General features: G+C 49.6%; 1 protein-coding gene across 2 annotated transcripts in view; it reads left to right on the top strand.

The window, feature by feature from the left end:
* The window catches only part of LOC134927808 (uncharacterized), a 510,851-nt gene that overhangs the window by 18,964 nt on the left and 469,663 nt on the right, over positions 1 to 22,224 (top strand). For both annotated transcript variants that reach the window (XM_063922785.1, XM_063922784.1), the window contains exon 3: positions 9,870 to 9,938. In XM_063922785.1, the coding sequence (XP_063778855.1) occupies positions 9,870 to 9,938 (69 nt within the window). The remainder of the gene's footprint in view (positions 1 to 9,869; positions 9,939 to 22,224) is intronic.

Below are 22,224 nucleotides of genomic sequence, written 5' to 3'. Positions count from 1 at the left end.
GTGAGGCCAGGAATGCTCCTACAGAGGAATTCCAGCTGGGCCGTTTCCTTCACTTCCTACAGTCGGGAGTGACTTTGGGCCTAAAATTGGGGTCCGTAAAGGTCCAGATTTTGGCCCTATCCATTTTCTCTGACGTCCTAGTGGATGCTGGGTACTCCGTAAGGACCATGGGGAATAGACGGGCTCCGCAGGAGACTGGGCACTCTTATAAGAAAGATTAGGTACTATATCTGGTGTGCACTGGCTCCTCCCTCTATGCCCCTCCTCCAGACCTCAGTTAGAATCTGTGCCCGGCCAGAGCTTGATGCTCCCTAGGGGCTCTCCTGAGCTTCCTAGAAAAGAAAGTATTTGTTAGGTTTTTTATTTTCAGTGAGATCTGTTGGCAACAGACTCACTGGTACGTGGGACTGAGGAGAGAGAAGCGAACCTACCTGCTTGCAGCTAGCTTGGGCTTCTAAGGCTACTGGACACCATTAGCTCCAGAGGGATCGAACACAGGCCCCGTCCTCGGTCGTCCGGTCCCAGAGCCGCACCGCCGTCCCCCTTGCAGAGCCAGAAGAACGGAAGAGAAGTTGAATATCGGCGGCTGAAGACTCCGGTCTTCATTAAGGTAGCGCACAGCACTGCAGCTGTGTGCCATTGCTCCCTCTGCACACCACACACTCCGGTCACTGATGGGTGCATGGGGGAGGGGGGGGCGGCACCCTGGGCAGCAATTAGATTACCTTATTGGCGAAAAGCACATAATACAGTCTAATAAACTGTATATGTGCATTAACCCCCGCCATTATACATTTAAAAACGCGGGAGGAGCCCGCCGCTGAGGGGGCGGGGCTATCTTCCTCAGCACACCAGCGCCATTTTCTCTTCACAGCTCCGCTGGAGGGACGCTCCCCAGATTCTCCCCTGCAGTTCCAGACTTTAAGGGTAAAAAAGAGAGGGGGGGGGGGCACATAAATTTAGGCGCAATACTGTGTAAATAAGCTGCTATAGGGGAAAAATCACTCATTATAGTGTACATCCCTGTGTTATATAGCGCTGTGGTGTGTGCTGGCATACTCTCTCTCTGTCTCCCCTTTGTGAGGTCCTGTCCTCAGTCAGAGCATTCCCTGTGTGTGTGCGGTGTGTCGGTACGGCTGTGTCGACATGTTTGATGAGGAGGGTTACGTGGAGGCGGAGCAAGAGCCGATAAGCGTGATGTCGCCCCCTACGGGGCCGACACCGGAGTGGATGGATATGTGGAAGGTTTTAACCGACAGTGTCAACTCCATACATAAAAGGTTGGATGACGTGACAGCCTTGGGACAGCCGGCATCTCAGCCCGCACCTGCCCAGGCGTCTCAGAGGCCATCAGGGGCTCAAAAACGCCCGCTACTTCAGATGGCGGACACAGATGTCGACACGGAGTCTGACTCCAGTGTCGACGAGGATGAGACAAATGTACAGTCCACAAGGGCCATCCGATGCATGATTACGGCAATGAAAAATGTATTGAACATTTCTGACATTAACCCCGTTACCGTTAAAAAGGGTATTATGTTTGGGGAGAAAAAGCTACCAGTGACTTTTCCCCCATCTGATGAGTTAAATGAATTGTGTGAAGAAGCGTGGTGTTCCCCTGATAAGAAACTGGTAATTCCTAAGAAGTTACTGATGGCGTACCCTTTCCCGCCAATGGATAGGCTACGTTGGGAAACATCCCCTAGGGTGGACAAAGCGCTCACACGCTTATCAAAAAAGGTGACACTGCCGTCTCAGGATACGGCCGCCTTAAAGGAGCCTGCAGATAGAAAGCAGGAGGCTATCCTGAAGTCTGTATATACACACTCCGGTACTATACTGAGACCTGCAATTGCGTCAGCATGGATGTGTAGTGCTGCAGCAGCTTGGTCCGACACCCTGTCAGATAACATTGATACACTCGACAGGGATACTATTTTGCTAACCATAGACCATATAAAGGACGTAGTCTTATATATGAGAGATGCACAGAGGGATATTTGCCTACTGGCATCGGGAATTAATGCAATGTCCATTTCTGCCAGGAGAGTGTTATGGACTCGGCAGTGGACAGGTGATGCTGATTCTAAAAGGCACATGGAGGTTTTGCCTTATAAGGGTGAGGAATTGTTTGGGGACGGTCTCTCGGACCTGGTATCCACAGCAACAGCTGGAAAATCGACTTTTCTACCCCACGTTCCCTCACAACCAAAGAAAGCACCGTATTATCAACTACAGTCCTTTCGGCCTCAGAAAGGCAAGCGTGTCAGAGGCGCTTCCTTTCTGCCCAGAGGCAGGGGTAGAGGAAAGAAGCTGCATCAGACAGCCAGTTCCCAGGAACAAAAGTCCTCCCCCGCTTCCTCTAAGTCCACCGCATGACGCTGGGGCTCCACAGGCGGAGCCCGGTGCGGTGGGGGCCTGTCTCCGGAACTTCAGCAACCAGTGGGTTCGCTCACAGGTGGATCCCTGGGCCCTACAAGTGGTATCTCAGGGATACATGTTGGAGTTCGAGGCGACTCCCCCTCGCCGTTACCTCAAATCAGCTTTGCCAACTGCTCCCAGGGAAAGGGAGGTAGTGCTGGCGGCAATTCACAAGCTGTATCTTCAGCAGGTGATAATCAGGGTACCCCTCCTTCAACAGGGATGGGGTTATTATTCCACAATGTTTGTGGTACCGAAACCAGACTGTTCGGTGAGACCCATTCTAAATTTAAAATCCTTGAACACTTATATAAGGAAGTTCAAGTTCAAAATGGAATCGCTCAGGGCGGTTATTGCAAGCCTGGAAGAGGGGGATTTTATAGTGTCGCTGGACATCAAGGATGCTTACTTGCATGTCCCCATTTACCCACCTCACCAGGAGTACCTCAGGTTCGTGGTACAGGACTGTCATTACCAATTCCAGACGTTGCTGTTTGGTCTGTCTACGGCACCGCGGGTTTTTACCAAGGTAATGGCCGAAATGATGATGCTCCTCCGAAAGAAGGGAGTCATTATTATTCCGTACTTGGACGATCTCCTTATAAAGGCGAGGTACAAAGAGCAGTTGCTAGTCAGCGTAGCACTATCTCAAGAAGTGCTGCATCAGCACGGCTGGATTCTGAATATCCCAAAGTCGCAGCTGATTCCTGCGACGCGTCTGCTGTTCTTGGGCATGATTCTGGACACAGAACAGAAGAAGATATTTCTCCCGGAGGAGAAGGCCCAGGAATTATCATCTCTGGTTGGGGACCTCCTGAAACCAAAAGCAGGTGTCGGTGCATCACTGCACGCGAGTCCTGGGAAAGATGGTAGCTTCTTACGAAGCAATTCCCTTCGGCAGGTTCCATGCGAGGATCTTCCAGTGGGATCTATTGGACAAGTGGTCCGGATCGCATCTCCAGATGCATCGGTTAATCATCCTGTCCCAGAGGGCCAGGGTGTCTCTGCTGTGGTGGCTGCAGAGTGCTCATCTGCTCGAAGGCCGCAGATTCGGCATACAGGACTGGGTCCTGGTGGCCACGGATGCAAGCCTCCGAGGTTGGGGGGCAGTCACCCAGGAAAGAAACTTCCAAGGACAATGGTCGAGTCAGGAAACTTCCCTACACATAAATATTCTGGAACTACGGGCCATTTACAACGCCCTGAGTCGAGCAGAACCCCTGCTTCAAAAACAACCGGTTCTGATTCAGTCAGACAACATCACAGCGATCGCCCATGTAAACCGCCAGGGCGGCACAAGAAGCAGGATTGCAATGGCAGAAGCCACAAGGATTCTTCGATGGGCGGAGAATCACGTGATAGCACTGTCAGCAGTGTTCATTCCGGGAGTGGACAACTGGGAAGCAGACTTCCTCAGCAGGCACGACCTCCACCCGGGAGAGTGGGGACTTCATCCAGACGTCTTCCAGCTGATTGTAAACCGTTGGGAACGACCACAGGTGGACATGATGGCGTCCCGCCTCAACAAAAAGCTAAAAAGATATTGCGCCAGGTCAAGGGACCCTCAGGCGATAGCTGTGGACGCTCTAGTGACACCTTGGGTGTACCAGTCGGTTTATGTGTTCCCTCCTCTTCCTCTCATACCCAAGGTACTGAGGATAATAAGGAGGAGAGGAGTAAGAACTATACTCATTGTTCTGGATTGGCCAAGAAGAGCTTGGTACCCAGAACTTCAAGAAATGATCTCAGAGGACCCATGGCCTCTGCCGCTCAGACAGGACCTGCTGCAGCAGGGGCCCTGTCTGTTCCAAGACTTACCGCGGCTGCGTTTGACGGCATGGCGGTTGAACACCGGATCCTAAAGGAAAAGGGCATTCCGGAGGAAGTCATTCCTCCGCTGATTAAAGCTAGGAAGGATGTGACCGCAAAACATTATCACCGCATATGGCGGAAATATGTTGCTTGGTGTGAGGCCAGGAAGGCCCCAACGGAGGAATTTCAGCTGGGTCGATTTCTGCACTTCCTACAGTCAGGGGTGACTATGGGCCTCAAATTGGGTTCCATTAAGGTCCAGTTTTCGGCTCTGTAGATTTTCTTCCAAAAAGAACTGGCTTCACTGCCTGAAGTTCAGACATTTGTTAAAGGAGTGCTGCATATTCAGCCCCCTTTTTGTGCCTCCAGTGGCACCTTGGGATCTCAACGTGGTGTTAGATTTCCTAATGTCACATTGGTTTGAGCCACTTAAAACCGTGGAGCTAAAATATCTCACGTGGAAAGTGGTCATGCTGTTGGCCTTGGCTTCGGCTAGGCGTGTATCAGAATTGGTGGCTTTGTCATGTAAAAGCCTTATCTGATTTTCCATATGGATAGTACGGAATTGAGGACTCGTTCCCAATTTCTTCTTAAGGTGGTATCAGCGTTTCATTTGAACCAACCTATTGTGGTGCCTGCGGCTACTCAGGACTTGGAGGATTCCAAGTTGCTGGACGTAGTCAGGGCCCTGAGAATCAATGTTTCCAGGACAGCTAGAGTCAGGAAAACTGACTCGCTATTATCCTGTATGCACCCAACAAGCTGGGTGCTCCTGCTTCAAAGCAGACTATTGCTCGCTAGATCTGTAGCACGATTCAACTTGCACATTCTGCGGCTGGACTGCCGCATCCTAAATCTGTAAAAGCCCATTCCACGAGGAAAGTGGGCTCTTCTTGGGCGACTGCCCAAGGGGTCTCGGCTTTACAACTTTGCCGAGTTGCTACTTGGTCGGGTTCAAACACATTTGCAAAATTCTACAAGTTTGATACCCTGGCTGAGGAGGACCTTGAGTTTGCTCATTCGGTGCTGCAGAGTCATCCGCACTCTCCCGCCCGTTTGGGAGCTTTGGTATAATCCCCATGGTCCTTACGGAGTTCCCAGCATCCACTAGGACGTCAGAGAAAATAAGAATTTACTCACCGGTAATTCTATTTCTCGTAGTCCGTAGTGGATGCTGGGCGCCCGTCCCAAGTGCGGACTCTCTGCAATAAATGTATATAGTTATTGCGTAACTAAAGGGTTTTGTTATGAGCCATCTGTTCATGAGGCTCATTGTTTTCATACTGTTAACTGGGTATAGTTATCACGAGTTGTACAGTGTGATTGGTGTGGCTGGTATGAGTCTTACCCTGGATTCCAAATCCTTTCCTAGTAATGTCAGCTCTTCCGGGCACAGTTTCCCTAACTGAGGTCTGGAGGAGGGGCATAGAGGGAGGAGCCAGTGCACACCAGATAGTACCTAATCTTTCTTTTAGAGTGCCCAGTCTCCTGTGGAGCCCGCTATTCCCCATGGTCCTTACGGAGTACCCAGCATCCACTACGGACTACGAGAAATAGAATTACCGGTGAGTAAATTCTTATTTTTCTTTCAGAAAGAACTGGCTTCTCTTCCTGAAGTTCAGACTTTTGTAAAGGGAGTGCTGCATATTCAGCCCCCGTTTGTGCCTCCAGTGGCACCTTGGGATCTTAACGTGGTGTTGAGTTTCCTGAAATCACACTGGTTTGAGCCACGTAAAACCGTGGAGTTAAAATTTCTCACGTGGAAGGTGGTCATGCTGTTAGCCTTGGCTTCAGCTAGGCGTGTGTCAGAATTGGCGGCTTTATCACATAAAAGCCCCTATCTGGTTTTCCATATGGACAGGGCAGAATTGCGGACTCGTCCGCAATTGCTGCCAAAAGTAGTGTCATCTTTTCATATGAACCAACCTATTGTGGTGCCTGTGGCTACTCGTGACTTGGAGGATTCCGAGTTACTAGATGTAGTCAGGGCTTTGAAGGTTTATGTAGCCAGAACGGCTAGAGTCAGGAAAACTGAGTCGCTGTTTATCATGTATGCATCCAACAAGCTGGGTGCTCTTGCTTCAAAGCAAACTATTGCTCGCTGGATCGGTAACACGATTTAGCAGGCTCATTCTGCGGCTGGAATGCTGCAACCAAAATCAGTAAAGGCCCATTCCACAAGGAAGGTGGGCTCTTCTTGGGCGGCTGCCCGAGGGGTCTCGGTATTACAGCTTTGCCGAGCAGCTACTTGGTCGGGTTCAAACACTTTTTTGCAAAGTTCTACAAGTTTGATATCCTGGCTGAGGAGGACCTTGTGTTTGCTCATTCGGTGCTGCAGAGTCATCCGCGCTCTCCCGCCCGTTTGGGAGCTTTGGTATAATCCCCATGGTCCTTACGGAGTCTCCAGCAACCACTAGAACGTTACAGAAAATAAGATTTTACTTACCGGTAAATCTATTTCTCGTAGTCCGTAGTGGATGCTGGGCGACCGTCCCAAGTGCGGACTTCTTCTGCAATACTGGTATATAGTTATTGCTTATATAAGGGCTATTTTATGGTTGCATCAAGTTTATCTGATGCTCTGTTTTGTTCATACTGTTAACTGGGTAAGGTTATCACGAGTTATACGGTGTGGCTGGTATGAGTCTTACCCTGGATTCCAAAATCCTTTCCTTGTAATGTCCGCTCTTCCGGGCACAGTTTCCTTAACTGAGGTCTGGAGGAGGGGCATAGAGGGAGGAGCCAGTGCACACCAGTAGTCCTAATTCTTTCTTAGAGTGCCCTGTCTCCTGCGGAGCCCGTCTATTCCCCATGGTACTTACGGAGTCCCCAGCATCCACTACGGACTACGAGAAATAGATTTACCGGTAAGTAAAATCCTATTTTCAAATCAGGCTTACCAACTCTGTCAGACAGCACTGTACTACAGGACACTTTCCAAAAACTGGTGGAGGCACAGGTCATTGTGCCAGTACCACCTCACATGCAGAACAAAGGTTACTATTCAAACCCTTTCGTGGTACCGAAACCGGATGGTTCGTTCAGGCCCATTCTGAACTTGAAATTATTGAACCCTTTTCTAAAGGAGTTCAGGATGGAGTATCTCAGGGCGGTGATATCAGGTCTGGAAGAGGGAGAATTCCTGGTATCACTGGATATCAAGGATGCTTACCTCCACATTCTGATCTGGCTGCCGTTTCAAGCTTATCTCTGTTCCGCATTACTGGGCTGTCATTTCCAGTTCCAGTAGGTGTCTATTACGTCTATCCTGGCTTGCCAAATTCTGTGGTTGAGGTCATGGAAAGTGGACCTGGACTCCAAAAAGACCTTGGAGGTGCTCCCTTTTAAGGGAGACATTCTATTTGCGGAGGATCTGAATAAGATTGCAACCGACTTAGCGGCTGCTAAGACTGCGTTTCTAACAAATACTAATCCTTCTGCACAGAATGCAAAGAGTACCACTTTTCGTTCCTTTCGACCTCAAGGGAAAGCAAAAGGTCAGGCATACCCGAGACAAGCTCGTGCTCCCAAAACCACTAAGTGCAAAGCAAAACAATCCTGGGCTGCCCGTCAGCCTGCTTTCAAACCAGACAAGCCTGCTGCGGGGCGGGCCTTTACCCTGGGGGATCCTAGGGTGGGAGGCCGACTTCTGCAATTCACCCAAGCCTGGTTAAAGACTACTTCAGACGCATTGGTACGAGAAGTCGTCTCTCACGGGTACGCAGTCTCTTTCAAGAGACTTCCCCCTCGCCAGTTCCTAACAACATTTATCCCTTCAGACCCGTTGAAGGCGCAAGCTCTACACCTGGTTGTGCTTTCCCTCCTAGATACAGGAGTGGTAGTGCCGGTACTCGTGTCCCAGAGAGGTGGAGGCTACTACTCGACCCTGTTTCTAGTCCGGAAACCCAATAGGTCTTTCCGGCCTATACTCCACTTCAAATCACTGAACAAATTTGTGAGTGTCCAAGTTCCGTATGGAAACGCTGCGTTCGATTGTACTTACCATATAATCTCTGGGTTCCATGGAATCACTGGATATACAAGATGCCTATCTGCATATACCTATCTGCCATATCGCATCAGCATTATCTGCGGTTTGCTATTGGCAACTTTCATTATCAGTTCCATTATCAGCAGGGGATATGTGGCGATAAGCAGGCTTTTTGGCGTGCAAACAGTTTCTTTGAGATACAAACTAAGGTTTGGAGAGCAGACCGTTGGTGCTTCTTACAATCTCCTACTGTGTGATAAGCCAAAACTGGTTTTGCATGGAGATGTGAAAGACCGAAGTGGATGCTAAATGAAATTGTGTTTTACAAATGCAAGCTAGGGCATCTGCCCAGTAGGTTTCATGTAATAACAATTTTGGTTTAAGATTTCCTAGGCTGCATTATTTAGGATGCAGATATAAGTTTAAATGACACAGAACTTTGTGTGAGAGGAAGGAGGAAATTGATTAATGCAGTTATCTACTTTTGAAATTTATTTGTTTATATTTTGTAAGATATCCTGATTGGATGGAAAAGAACCCAGGGCAGAACCACCTCCTGAGGTACAGTGTGTTTTTAATAAATAAAAAGGGCTGTGAGCCCTGTGTGGGGTATACCATCTTACATCATTCTGATGTGAGCATCCTATTGTATGCTGTTTCCCCTAGCAACAGAGGAGTTCTCTTTGGAACTATTTCGCAAATAAACATAGTTTGCCTTCCATCTTCTGACACCCAAGAATGCCCAATAACAGTCCCGTTCTCTGGCTGTCCAGGGTAAACCTAGTGTCTCGAAGTTCAGCACTGTTAGGCTACCATACTGGATCTGGTCTAGTTCTAGTGGGGGTCAACTGACACTGGACAGGAGGTATGGCAAAAGCGGTTTGACGCATGTACAGCAGCAAGCAGTTTTCAGGTGCTGGGGGTAGGAGCCTGAGCAGAAATGGGGTTCCAGGTGCCACGGAAATAAGGAACCTTGTGCTCAAAGCACTTAGCACCCGCAGTCTTCTACAAATCAACCCCACCCCATGTTCAGAGCACCAACGCCAACTCCACGGTGTACCAGCTGCAGTGCAGAAGCTGCTGCTCCCACAAGGACTCTAGGAACGTTATTTTAATAATCTAGAACATTCTGGTGACGTGCTGAATGACCGACCAATCACATGATCGTGGGTTTGGCCAAACACAGAGCACAATGCACCAATATATTTTCAGATATATTGGTAATCCGCTGTGCTGCACAACCAACTAGATATGTCTGTTAAATACATTGTTCAGACATATAGTTTGTATACATCCTGCTGATCATTATGATATATCTTCCAGTGTGCACATAATATTAGTCAGACAGGATCATATGTGATCCTATCCCCGGTACATATGTACCGGAGATTGGTAGGTATGGTAGCAAATTTATCTTTGCCAGGTGCCTTCACATGATAAACAAATCCAATAATTTAGAGCAAGTAGACCCGTCTTCCCTAACGTAGTAAATAAATGCTGAAACAGTAGAAGCTATTCCTGTCTGAAGATTCATGCTGTTTATGTCTAAAGTGTTGTACCTACTTGCTTGCTCGCACTTGCTCTCTCATAGCGCATGATCTGTATTGTTTAATGTACAAATAATTGTTTTCTTTTTCTTTTACAGCTTTGTAAAATTATCTGCGCGTCTGCAACCAATCTTCAAAGTCATTTTATTGGTCGGAAGCATAAGGAGGTGAGAAATGGCAACAATTTATATATCCATTACTTCTATAATGTACTAAATTATGGGACATGTCAGAGTAGCTGATATATCTAAAATGTCCATTGTTCTATAAATTCTGTGCTATAACATACAATCCTATATAGTGTGGCAGATGCTCAATTAGCTTAGTGATATCATTCATGTGCTTGAAAGGGAGGGGTATTTCTAAGCAAGAAAAAAAAGGCATTTCTCTGACGTCCTAGTGGATGCTGGGAACTCCGTAAGGACCATGGGGAATAGCGGGCTCCGAAGGAGACTGGGCACTCTAAAAGAAAGATTAGGTACTATCTGGTGTGCACTGGCTCCTCCCTCTATGACCCTCCTCCAGACCTCAGTTAGAATCTGTGCCCGGCCCGAGCTGGTTGCACACTAGGGGCTCTCCTGAGCTCCTAGAAAAGAAAGTATTTGTTAGGTTTTTTATTTTCAGTGAGATCTGCTGGCAACAGACTCACTGCTACGAGGGACTGAGGGGAGAAAAGCGAACCTACCTGCTTGCAGCTAGCTTGGGCTTCTAGGCTACTGGACACCATTAGCTCCAGAGGGATCGAACACGGGCCCAGCCTAGGTCGTCCGGTCCCGGAGCCACGCCGAGGTCCCCCTTGCAGAGCCAGAAGCAAGAAGAACGTCCAGGAAATCGGCGGCAGAAGACTCCGGTCTTCATTAAGGTAGCGCACAGCACTGCAGCTGTGCGCCATTGCTCCCTCTGCACACCACACACTCCGGTCACTGATGGGTGCAGGGCGCTGGGGGGGGCGGGGGGGGCGCCCTGGGCAGCAATAAGAGTACCTTAACTGGCATAAAACACATAATATAGTCAGTAGGACTACATATGTGTAAAATCCCCTTCCAGAAATATCCTCAAAAAAGCGGGAGAAGTCCGCCGTGAAGGGGGCGGGGCTATCTCCCTCAGCACACTGGCGCCATGTTTTCTTCACAGTGCAGCTGGAAGACAGCTCCCCAGGCTCTCCCCTGTAGTTTTCAGGCTCAAAGGGTTAAAAAGAGAGTGGGGGGGGCACTAAATTTAGGCGCAAACTCTATATATATATATATATATATATATATATATATATATATATATATATATATATATATATATATATATATATATATATATATATATATATATATATATTTCTCTAACGTCCTAAGTGGATGCTGGGGACTCCGTAAGGACCATGGAGAATAGCGGCTCCGCAGGAGACTGGGCACATCTACAGAAAGCTTTAGGACTATCTGGTGTGCACTGGCTCCTCCCCCTATGACCCTCCTCCAAGCCTCAGTTAGATCTCTGTGCCCGAACGAGAAGGGTGCACACTAGGGGCTCTCCTGAGCTTCTTTTTTTTTTTTTAAACACATTTTATTGGGTGGATCACAATAAGATTGCATTGGTAACGGAACACCCGAACATTTTGGGTGTTATATAAACAAATGTAGTTACAATAAATTGTTACAACAACAGAAAATAATTGATCCTTTTTTTGTTTTTGTTTTCCCCTAATTTTGAGAGAGTAAGGTTAAAATGTATACGGTGGGGGACTCTCGGCAACGGGGAAGCCGTCCGTCATGGAGAGTCAGTGGAGGCAATAAGAAGAAAAGAATACTCGGAAGTCGAGTAAGAGGGGACAGAAAAGCAGGCGAGGCTCGACGCCTCCAGTTAGAGAAAGAAGCAATGGGGGGTGGGGGGGGGGGGGTGGAGGGGTGACCCTCTGGGGTAGGAGGTGGGTTGGACTGTGGCTTACCGCGTCAGGTTATAAATGGGGAGGAGGCCTGTTGTAGGTTTAGCCACGGAGACCATACCTTATCAAATTGTTTCGAGGTGTTACGTATGATTGCGGTCATATATTCCATTTTGTGGACATACCAAATCCGGGATATTATCACCGGTATTGGTGAAGGGGTCGGGTTCTTCCAGTCTGTGGCAATTTGGCACGTCATTGCCGAAACTACATGTCGGAACAGTTTGTTTTGGTGTCTATTAAGGGAAGGAAGAGACATGGGGAGCAAGAAGTATTGGGGGTCAGGGGGGATGGAGATGTCGAATAAGCGCGAAAGCAATGTAATGAGTTCACCCCATATTTTGTGAATTTTGGGGCAGGCCCACCATATGTGTAAGAACGAACCACTGTCTGAGCAACCCCTCCAGCAACAGTCTGGAGTGTCAGGGAACATAGTGTGTAGACGGGCAGGGACATAGTACCAACGGTAGAGTAATTTATAGATGTTTTCTTTAATCCTCACACATATAGAACTAGAAGCCGCATTGTCCCATATATCTACCCAATCCTCGTTATCTATTGTTACTCCCAATTCCCCCTCCCACGCCGCTTCGTGGGGGGCCTTGGATGTATTGGGGTAGTCGTCAAGTAAGGTGTAAATATCTGATATGAGGCTCCTAGTGTTGGTGCGCTTCCAGCTAATGTATTCGAAGGGGGATAAATGTCTGTGGAGGAGGGTAGTGGTAATGGTTGAGTGGAAGTGTCTGATTTGCAGATAACGGAAGAAGTCCGAAGAGGGGATTACTGTTCCTTCACGGAGATCTGTGAATTGTGGGAAGGTAGCGTCGGTGGTGATATCGTTAACATATAGTATACCACTCAAGCGCCAAGATATGTGCGAGGCTTTACTCATGCCTGGCGGGAAGGCAGGGTTATGAAATAACGGAATTAGTGGGGACGGGTATGGGGCTAAGCTGAACCGTCTATTTGTCTGGTCGCTAATGAGCGACTTACTACGGGATGCAAGAGGGCCGCGCGCGGGCGCTGGTTCCGGTGAAGCCATAATAGGGAAGATAATGTAGCTAGGCCCGACTCCTCTGCCTCTATCCCCACCCAGACTTTTCGTGTCCCACCCTCGTTGCACCATTGTGCGCATTGAGCAAGTTGTGCGGCATAGAAATATTTCTTGAAGTCCGGAATACCCAGGCCTCCACCTCTGGAGGGGCGTTGAAGCAGTTTAAGTCTAACGCGGGGGCGCTTATGATTCCAGATAAAAAGGGAGGATTGGCGTTGCAGAGTCTTAAACACATAGGGAGGGACATAAATCGGGAGGGTCTGAAATAAGTACAGAAGCCGGGGGAGTACGCTCATCTTGACGGAGTTAATTCTGCCTATCCATGATATAAAGTAGCTGGACCATTCCACCAGATTCTCCTTAATTGTCTGCAACAGACGGGGATAATTTGCTTGGAAAAGTTGGTGGTGGTGATGGGTCAGGTACACACCGAGGTATTTGATTTTCTTTGTATACCAGTTACAGGGGAGGGTATTTTGAAGGTCTTGTTTGAGAGCTGCTGGGATGTAAAAGTTGAGGACCTCTGTTTTGTTAACGTTAATCTTATATCCAGAGAATTGGGAATATAAGCTGATCTCGGATAAGAGGGCGGGGAGAGATTGGGCTGGGTCTGAGAGGGAGATCAAGACATCATCGGCATATAGCGCTATCTTGTGTTCAGATAGACCTGTGGATATTCCACGGATAGTGTTGTTTTTACGGATTCTTGCTGCTAGGGGCTCCATGACTAGTGCGAAGATTAAAGGGGAGAGGGGGCATCCCTGCCTGGTACCGTTGGCAATCCCAAAACTGGAGGAGGAGACACCGTTAACCATAACCTGGGCCGATGGGGAGCGGTAAAGTGCTTTGATCCCTTCCAAGAATTCTCCAGAGAATCCCATTTTATCAAGGACTGCAAAGGCAAAGGACCACGATATACGGTCAAAGGCCTTTTCCGCGTCGAGAGCTAGAATGAGAGAGGGAGATTTCCTTTTTTGAATTGAGTATATTAGATCTATGGCCCTTCTAGTGTTGTCAGGTGCCTGGCGTCCAGGGATGAAGCCGACCTGGTCCGGGTGGACCAGGCCGGGCATCAAAGGACCCAGACGGTTAGCTAGTATTTTCGCGTATATCTTCAGGTCGACATTCAGTAGTGAGATCGGTCTGTAGTTTTGGCAGCTAGTCGGGTCTTTGTCGGGCTTTGGGATTACCACTATGTCAGCCCGGGTGGTCTCTGGCAGGAAGGAGGCTCCCTCAAAGATACCGTTAAATAGGGAGGTTAGATGTGGGGTCAGCTCCTTCACAAATAGTTTATAATATTGGGCTGTGAAACCGTCCGGACCTGGAGCGGCCGACGAGCGCATAGATCGTATGGCGGCTATTGTCTCCTCCTCCGAGATTCGACAATTAAGGGCTTCTAACTGAGCTTCCGAAAGGGTTGAGAGGGGGGTATCAGATAAGTATGAGCGCACCCCCCCAGCATCGTCAGGGGACTGCTGGGGTGGGACGGGTAGGTTATAAAGGGAGCTATAAAACAGACGGAAGTCTTCGGCCATCACTTCAGGGTCATATGTATAGGTTCCCCTTCGTGACGAATACAGTTTATCTATGGCCCCCAACGCTTGCTTGCGGCGTAGTTTGTTGGCCAGTAAGGAATCTATTTTATCCATTTTATCATAGAAACGTTGTTGCAGTTTCCGAAGGATTAGTGCCGCGCGGTTGGAGAGAAGGGTGTTAAGTTGTCCCCGAAGGGAGTCTATTTGGGTGAGCAAGGAGGGATTGGGGGATGCTTTATGTTGGGATAGTAGGGTGGCTATTTCTGATTCGAGGGAGGATATCTCCTGTGTAGCTTTTTTCCTAAGAGCTGACGATTTTGCCAGTAGGGCTCCACGGATCGTAGCTTTGTGGGCCTCCCAGAGAACATTGAGTGAGATGTCGGGAGATGTATTTTCGGTGAAGTAGTGTGTGATTGCTAGTCTAGTTTCCTCTAGTGCTGAGGGATGTTGTAGAAGTGAGTCGTCCAGACGCCATTTAAATCTCCTACGCGGCGCGCGGTATATATCTATAAGGAGATAAACCCCAGCGTGGTCCGTCCATGATAGAGGTGTAATGCCAGTGTCCGAGATCAGTGGTATAAGGGCAGAGGAGATGTGGATCATATCGATCCTGGAGTAGTGTTGGTGTGGAGCTGAAAAATGCGTGAAATCTTTGGTATGAGGGTGTTGGGAACGCCATGTGTCACAGAGGCCGTGATGTTTCATGATGGCGGTTAGTGTGCGAGAGGCCCGAGGAAGGGTTGTTATAGAGGCGTGAGGAGGGGGGCCGGATCTATCTAGCAACGGGTCGATTATAGTGTTAAAATCGCCACCTATAATAATGCTTCCCTGTGCTTCTCTTGATAAGCGTTTAGAGAGGGAGTCGAAAAAAAAGGACTGTTCTTGGTTGGGGGCATAGGTGGAGACCAGAGTGAGAGTCATAGATCGGAGGGTACCCATTACCATAAGGAACCGTCCTTCTGGATCTTGCACTGTCCTAGAGTAAGTAAACGGGATGTTGCGGCGGATTAATATGGCCACACCCCGTTTTTTACAGTCTGCCGAGGCGAAGTAGGATTGGGAAAACCATTTGCCCTTAAGCTGGGTGTGGGGACCGGTGAGGTGAGTTTCCTGGAGGAATGCAATGTCGACTTTCTCACGTCTGCAGGCGTTCAGGAACATGGTACGTTTCCTAGGGGAGTTTAGGCCATTAACATTGGCCGAGAATATTTTAAGGGACATGGCTATTTACGTGGGGGAATATGGCATGTTGCCCAAAAGGTCCAATAGCGCACCATCCGCGCCAGGAGAGGGCCACCCCTCTGGGCCGAGCAAGAAAAGGAGCGAAAGGTCAAACAGGGGCCACCAGGAGAGAGAGAAAAGGAAAAACATAGAGAAGAAGAAAAAATACCCCAATCGGGGAAACATCCCTAAGAGTGTGGGTCCCATTCGGGGGCCGCCAGGGAGAAAGCATTGCATCAATAACATTATAAGCAACAGTAAGGGATTGTGGGGGGGTAACCATGGCACCATGTGGGAGGGCGTGGGGCACCCGGGCCACAAGGGACGAGAGTGGTCTTGGCCGTTATTTCCTCTATATCGGACATAGTACCATTTAGGACATTAAGAACTGTGTCCAGACAACAAGAACCTTAAACATAAATTCAAGAAAAGAAAAAAAAAACAATTATTGAGGGGAGGGGAGGGAGAGAGGGGGAGATACCACAGAAATGCAAACAAGCATGACTAAATTGTAACAACAATAACAGAGGATAGTTACGACAGTGGTGTATAAGTGGAGGTCGGAGCCTCCACGTCACTGGCTCAGTTCGAGGCGCGGAGATGTTGCGCCAACATTACGCATATAATCCACAGTGGGGGGCTCCCCAGGTCAGGGAAGGTCCTTGTCCACATTGCGCTGTCGAGTCACCCTCGTCCAGTCGGGATGGGGTGGCTGAGGGTGCATTGGTTTAGAAGAGGAAGTCGCCGTGTCGACTACGGATGATGCTGGGAGGAGATCTAACTTTGCCAATAGTTCCTGTCCTTGGTTTAAGGTCTTGACTGAGTGGACAAAGTTATTGACCGAGACGTGAAGTTGAAAGGGAAATCCCCATCTGTATCTGATCTGATGCTGACGCAGGATCCGGGTGACCGGCTGTAGGTCCCGACGCTTCTGAATCGTGGAGGGGGCCAGGTCCTGATAGATCTGCAGTTGCATACCCTTAAACAGAATTTCCGATGTGTCTCGAACGGAGGACAGAATTTTCTCTTTCGAACGGAAATAATGGAGACGGACAATAACATCCCTGGGTGGTTGGGCAGGAGACGGTTTTGTACGAAGTGCCCTATGTGCCCTGTCGCAGAGGCATTCTTCGTCTGTGAGGTCTGGTACTATATGCGTGAAGAATTCTCTCAGGAATGTCGGCAGCGATGGGCTGAGGACCGATTCTGGAACGCCGCGTATGCGTATATTATTTCTACGCGAGCGATTTTCTTGGTCCTCTTGTCGCTCTTTGAGGGACTCCATTTCCTCGTGTAGTCTAGTGAGCTCACTGTCTAGGCGGTGTTGGGAGCGGCAGAGATCATCCGTCTTGGTTTCCAACGTGTCCGTTCGATTGCCAAGGGCTGTAAGGTCCGATTTAAAATCAGCTATGGCGTTCGAGAGTTCCTGCTTGAATGCTGATTGTACCCCCTCCAGCAGGCTCGACATGACCGCCTGTATCTGAGGGTCAATTCCTGCTTCCGAGGCACACGGAGAGGGGGGGGAGCCTGCGGACATGTTGGAGTTCTGCGGGCCTTTAGATTTGGAACCAAAGAAGTTAGTCGGGACTTGTGCTGCTTTTTTGTTTTTGGACATAGTGGTATATATGTACCAATAAAAAAAAACAAAAGGAAAAAAAACAAAAAAAAGGGGGGGGGGGAGGATGACGGTGGAGGTGAAAAAGATAGGGGATTGAAAAATTATTGCTGAATGGACACAGGTCGGGGTCCGTATAATGATCGGATAGTCCGAGGAGGTCAGGTTGCCGCGCAGAGGCTGATCGGTATTCAAGATTATAACGTGTTCCTGACGCTTGTTTTTGTGGGTCAAATAGCTCTCCGTAGCGGCTTCCAGAGGAGGATAAATTTGTCGTCTTCAGGTGTGCTAGCCGCGGGGTTGAGGATAATGCGCCAGAGTGTTATAAATAGAGTCCAGTTACTTAGTTATGGCACTTGTAGCGTTTTATTATTTTGTGTTAAATCATCCTGAGGCTGGGTCGGGGGCGTATGAATCTGAGCGTCATAACGCCGAAGCCTTGACCCTCCTAGGCACCGATCCCGTAGTCGGGGTAGAGTGCAGCTCGACCCTTCATCCTGTGGCCCTGGCACACACGGTAGATATTAAAGCACTTTCATAGCGTCACTGCAGGCAGTGATGCGGGCAGAATTTATGGGCCTATACGGGTGAGGGGTGTGTGGTATAATGCAGGTTATCTTCACCCTGGTTGCGTGCCAGAAAGCAAAATGGCGGCTCTGGACTCGTGTCACAAAATTCTATGGAGCAGGAGTACAGATCAGGGTTGGGGGCTATGGCAGCAGCAGGTACTCACCACATTCCAGGTGGATTGGACCCTGAAGACAATTCAGCGGGCTTGGTTATTTATAGAGCCTTTCAGGGTTGCCTGTAGATTTGCACAACCCTCTCCAGCAGAGTCCCCGAGATCCAATATGGCCGCCGCAGCACAGACAGGGCTGCTGATATTCTTCTTCTATCTTCTGTGGAGCCGGTTGAGACGTGTGGGTTCTCTGCTGGCGTCAGGGGGTGTCCAGCCACACTATGGGGGTAAGATCCGATGTCCTGGTGGGTCTGTCGCGGCCGCGCTCCGGTCCCGGAGCTCCCGGCCGGGGTATCTCCAAAATCCAGGTCCCGGCTGCGGGGCGCGGGGTAGGCCTCAACGGCCGGAGGTAGTTGAGGGCTGCAGGGCCGGCTCGCCAGCCACACAGCTCCGCTGGGGGGACCGACAGGGGGGGACGAGGTCGCCGCAGCCAGGGACGGGCGGTCTGGAAGGGGGGGAGAGAGAGTCCCGGCTCCCGCAGGCGGCTCCGGAGCCCAGTCCCGCAGGGCGCCAAAATCAAGGCCCCGGATTCACGAGGGGGGGAAGGCCGCAGTCCGCAAAGGCAGCCTGGCTGCCTCCCGACTCCGCAGCTCGCTTCCCCAGGTCAGGCCACCGACGGGGGAGGCAGTGAAACAAGTGCTGGGGGCACCAGGGCACTTTATGGAGGGTAATTCCAAGTTTAAATCACTTGGGTAGCAGGAGCTAGTATGAAGTGCAGCTTCTCCCACTGCTAGCCAGGCCACGCCCCCTCTCCTGAGCTTCTTAGTGAAAGTTTTAGTTTAGGTTTTTTATTTTCAGTGAGACCTGCTGGCAACAGGCTCACTGCATCGAGGGACTAAGGGGAGAAGAAGCGAACTCACCTGCGTGCAGAGTGGATTGGGCTTCTTAGGCTACTGGACATTAGCTCCAGAGGGACGATCACAGGCCCAGCTTGGATGGGTCCCAGAGCCGCGCCGCCGGCCCCCTTACAGAGCCAGAAGGCAGAAGAGGTCCGGAAAATCGGCTGCAGAAGACGTCCTGTCTTCAACAAGGTAGCGCACAGCACTGCAGCTGTGCGCCATTGCTCTCAGCACTTCACACTCCGGTCACTGAGGGTGCAGGGCGCTGGGGGGGGGCGCCCTGAGACGCAATAAAAAACACCTTGGATGGCAAAAAATGCATCACATATAGCTCCTGGGCTATATGGATGCATTTAACCCCTGCCAGAATATACAGAAAAACGGGAAGATAGGCTCCGCCCCCTTATCGGCGGCCTTATCTCCTCAGCACACTGGCGCCATTTTCCCTCACAGCTCCGTTGGAGGGAAGCTCCCTGGCTCTCCCCTGCAGTCACTACACTACAGAAAGGGTTAAAAAAGAGAGGGGGGCACTAATTAGGCGCAGTATAAACAATACAGCAGCTATAAGGGGAAAAACACTTATATAAGGTTATCCCTGTATATATATAGCGCTCTGGTGTGTGCTGGAAAACTCTCCCTCTGTCTCCCCAAAGGGCTAGTGGGGTCCTGTCCTCTATCAGAGCATTCCCTGTGTGTGTGCTGTATGTCGGTACTTTTGTGTCGACATGTATGAGGAGAAAAATGATGTGGAGACGGAGCAGATTGCCTGTGATAGTGATGTCACCCCCTAGGGGGTCGACACCTGAGTGGATGAACTGTTGGAAGAAATTACGTGACAGTGTCAGCTTTGTATAAAAGACAGTGGTTGACATGAGACAGCCGGCTACTCAGCTTGTGCCTGTCCAGACGTCTCATAGGCCGTCGGGGGCTATAAAGCGCCCGTTACCTCAGATGGCAGATATAGACGCCGACACGGATACTGACTCCAGTGTCGACGGTGAAGAGACAAATGTGACTTCCAGTAGGGCCACACGTTACATGATTGAGGCAATGAAAAATGTTTTACACATTTCTGATAATACGAGTACCACCAAAAAGGGGTATTATGTTCGGTGAGGAAAAACTACCTGTAGTTTTCCTGAATCTGAGAAATTAAATGAGGTGTGTGATGAATGCGTGGGTTTCCCCCGATAACAACTGATAATTTCTAAAATGTTATTGGCATTATATCCTTTCCCGCCAGAGGTTAGGGTGCGTTGGGAAACACCCCCTAGGGTGGATAAACGCTCACACGCTTGTAAGGGCTCTAACCTCTCCTGAGATGGCCGCCCTTAAGGATCCTGCTGATAGAAAGCAGGAGGGTATCCTAAAATGTATTTACACACATACTGGTGTTATACTGCGACCAGCAATCGCCTCAGCCTGGATGTGCAGTGCTGGGTCGGCGTGGTCGGATTCCCTGACTGAAAATATTGATACCCTAGATAGGGACAGTATATTTTTGCCTATAGAGCATTTGAAAGATGCATTTCTATATATGCGTGATGCACAGCGGAATATTTGCCGACTGGCATCAAGAGTAAGTGCGTTGTCCATTTCTACCAGTAGAGGGTTATGGACACGTCAGTGGTCAGGTGATGCGTATTCCAAATGGCATTTGGAAGTATTGCTTTATTAAGGGGAGGAGTTATTTGGGGTCGGTCTTTTAGACCTGGTGGCCACGGCAACAGCTGGGAAATCCACGTTTGTACCCCAGGTCGCCTCTCAACATGAGAAGACGCCGTATTATCAGGCGCAGTCTTTTCGTGGACAAGCGGGCAAAAGGTTCCTCTTTTCTGCCCCGTGACAGAGGGAGAGGAAAAAGGCTGCAGAAATCAGCCAGTTCCCAGGAACAGAAACCCTCTCCCGCCTCTGCCAAGCCCTCAGTATACGCTGGGGCTTTACAAGCAGAATCAGGCACGGTGGGGGGCCCGTCTCAATGAATTTCAGCGCGCAGTGGGCTCACTCGCAAGTAGACCCCTGGATCCTTCAGGTGATATCTCAGGGGTACAAATTAGAATTCGAGACGTCTCCCCCTCGCCGTTTCCTAAAGTCGGCTTTACCGATGTCTCCTTCTGACAGGGAGACAGTTTTGGAAGCCATTCACAAGCTGTATTCCCAGCAGGTGATAATCAAGATACCCCTCCTGCAACAGGGAACGGGGTATTATTCCACACTGTGGTGGTACCGAAGCCGGACGGCTCGGTGAGACAGATTCTAAATCTAAAATCTTTGAACACTTACATACAGAGGTTCAAATTCAAGATTGAGTCACTCAGAGCAGTGATTGCGAACCTGGAAGAAGGGGACTACATGATGTTTCGGGACATCAAGGATGCTTACCTTCATGTCAAAATTTACCCTTCTCACCAAGGGTACCTCAGGTTTATGGTACAGAACTGTCACTATCAGTTCAGACGCTGCCGTATGGATGGTCCACGGCACCCCGGGTCTTTACCAAGGTAATGGCCGAAATGATATTCCTTCGAAGGAAGGGAATTTTAGTTATCCCTTACTTGGACAATTCCCTGATAAGGGTAAGATCCAGGGAACAGTTGGAGGTCGGTGTAGCACTATCTCAGGTAGTGTTGCGGCAGCACGATTGGATTCTCAATATTCCAAAATCGCAGCTGGTTCCGACGACTTGTCTTCTGTTCCTAGGGATGATCCTGGACACAGTCCAGAAAAAGGTGTTTCTCCCGGAGGAGAAAGCCAGGGAGTTATCCGAGCTAGTCAGGAACCTCCTAAAACCGAGCCAAGTCTCAGTGCATCAATGCACAAGGGTTCTGGGTAAAATGGTGGCTTCCTACGAAGCAATCCCATTCGGCAGATTCCACGCAAGAACTTTCCAGTGGGACCTGCTGGACAAATGGTCCGGGTCGCATCTTCAGATGCATCAGCGGATAACCCTGTCACCAAGGACAAGGGTGTCCGTCCTGTGGTGGTTGCAGAGTGCTCATCTTCTAGAGGGCCGCAGATTCGGCATTCAGGACTGGGTCCTGGTGACCACGGATGCCAGCCTGCGAGGCTGGGGAGCAGTCACACAGGGAAGGAATATCCAGGGCTTAGGGTCAAGCCTGGAGACATCACTTCACATAAATATCCTGAAGCTAAGGGAGATTTACAATGCTCTAAGCTTAGCAAGACCTCTGCTTCAAGGTCAGCCGGTGTTGATCCAGTCGGACAACCTCACGGCAGTCACCCACGTAAACAGACAGGGTGGCACAAGAAGCAGGAGGGCAATGGCAGAAGCTGCAGGGATTCTTCGCTGGGCGGAAAATCATGTGATAGCACTGTCGGCAGTATTCATTCCGAGAGTGGACAACTGGGAAGCAGACTTCCTCAGCACGACCTCCACCCGGGAGAGTGGGGACTTCACCCAGAAGTCTTCCACATGATTATAAAACGTTGGGAAAAACTCGACAGGTATTGCGCCAGGTCCAGGGACCCTCAGGCAATAGCTGTAGACGCTCTGGTA

This window comes from Pseudophryne corroboree, chromosome 5 (assembly GCF_028390025.1).
Source record: "Pseudophryne corroboree isolate aPseCor3 chromosome 5, aPseCor3.hap2, whole genome shotgun sequence".
NCBI lineage: Eukaryota > Metazoa > Chordata > Amphibia > Anura > Myobatrachidae > Pseudophryne > Pseudophryne corroboree.
Note: the sequence above shows the minus strand (reverse complement) of the source record. Positions and strands in the feature narration are given on the sequence as shown.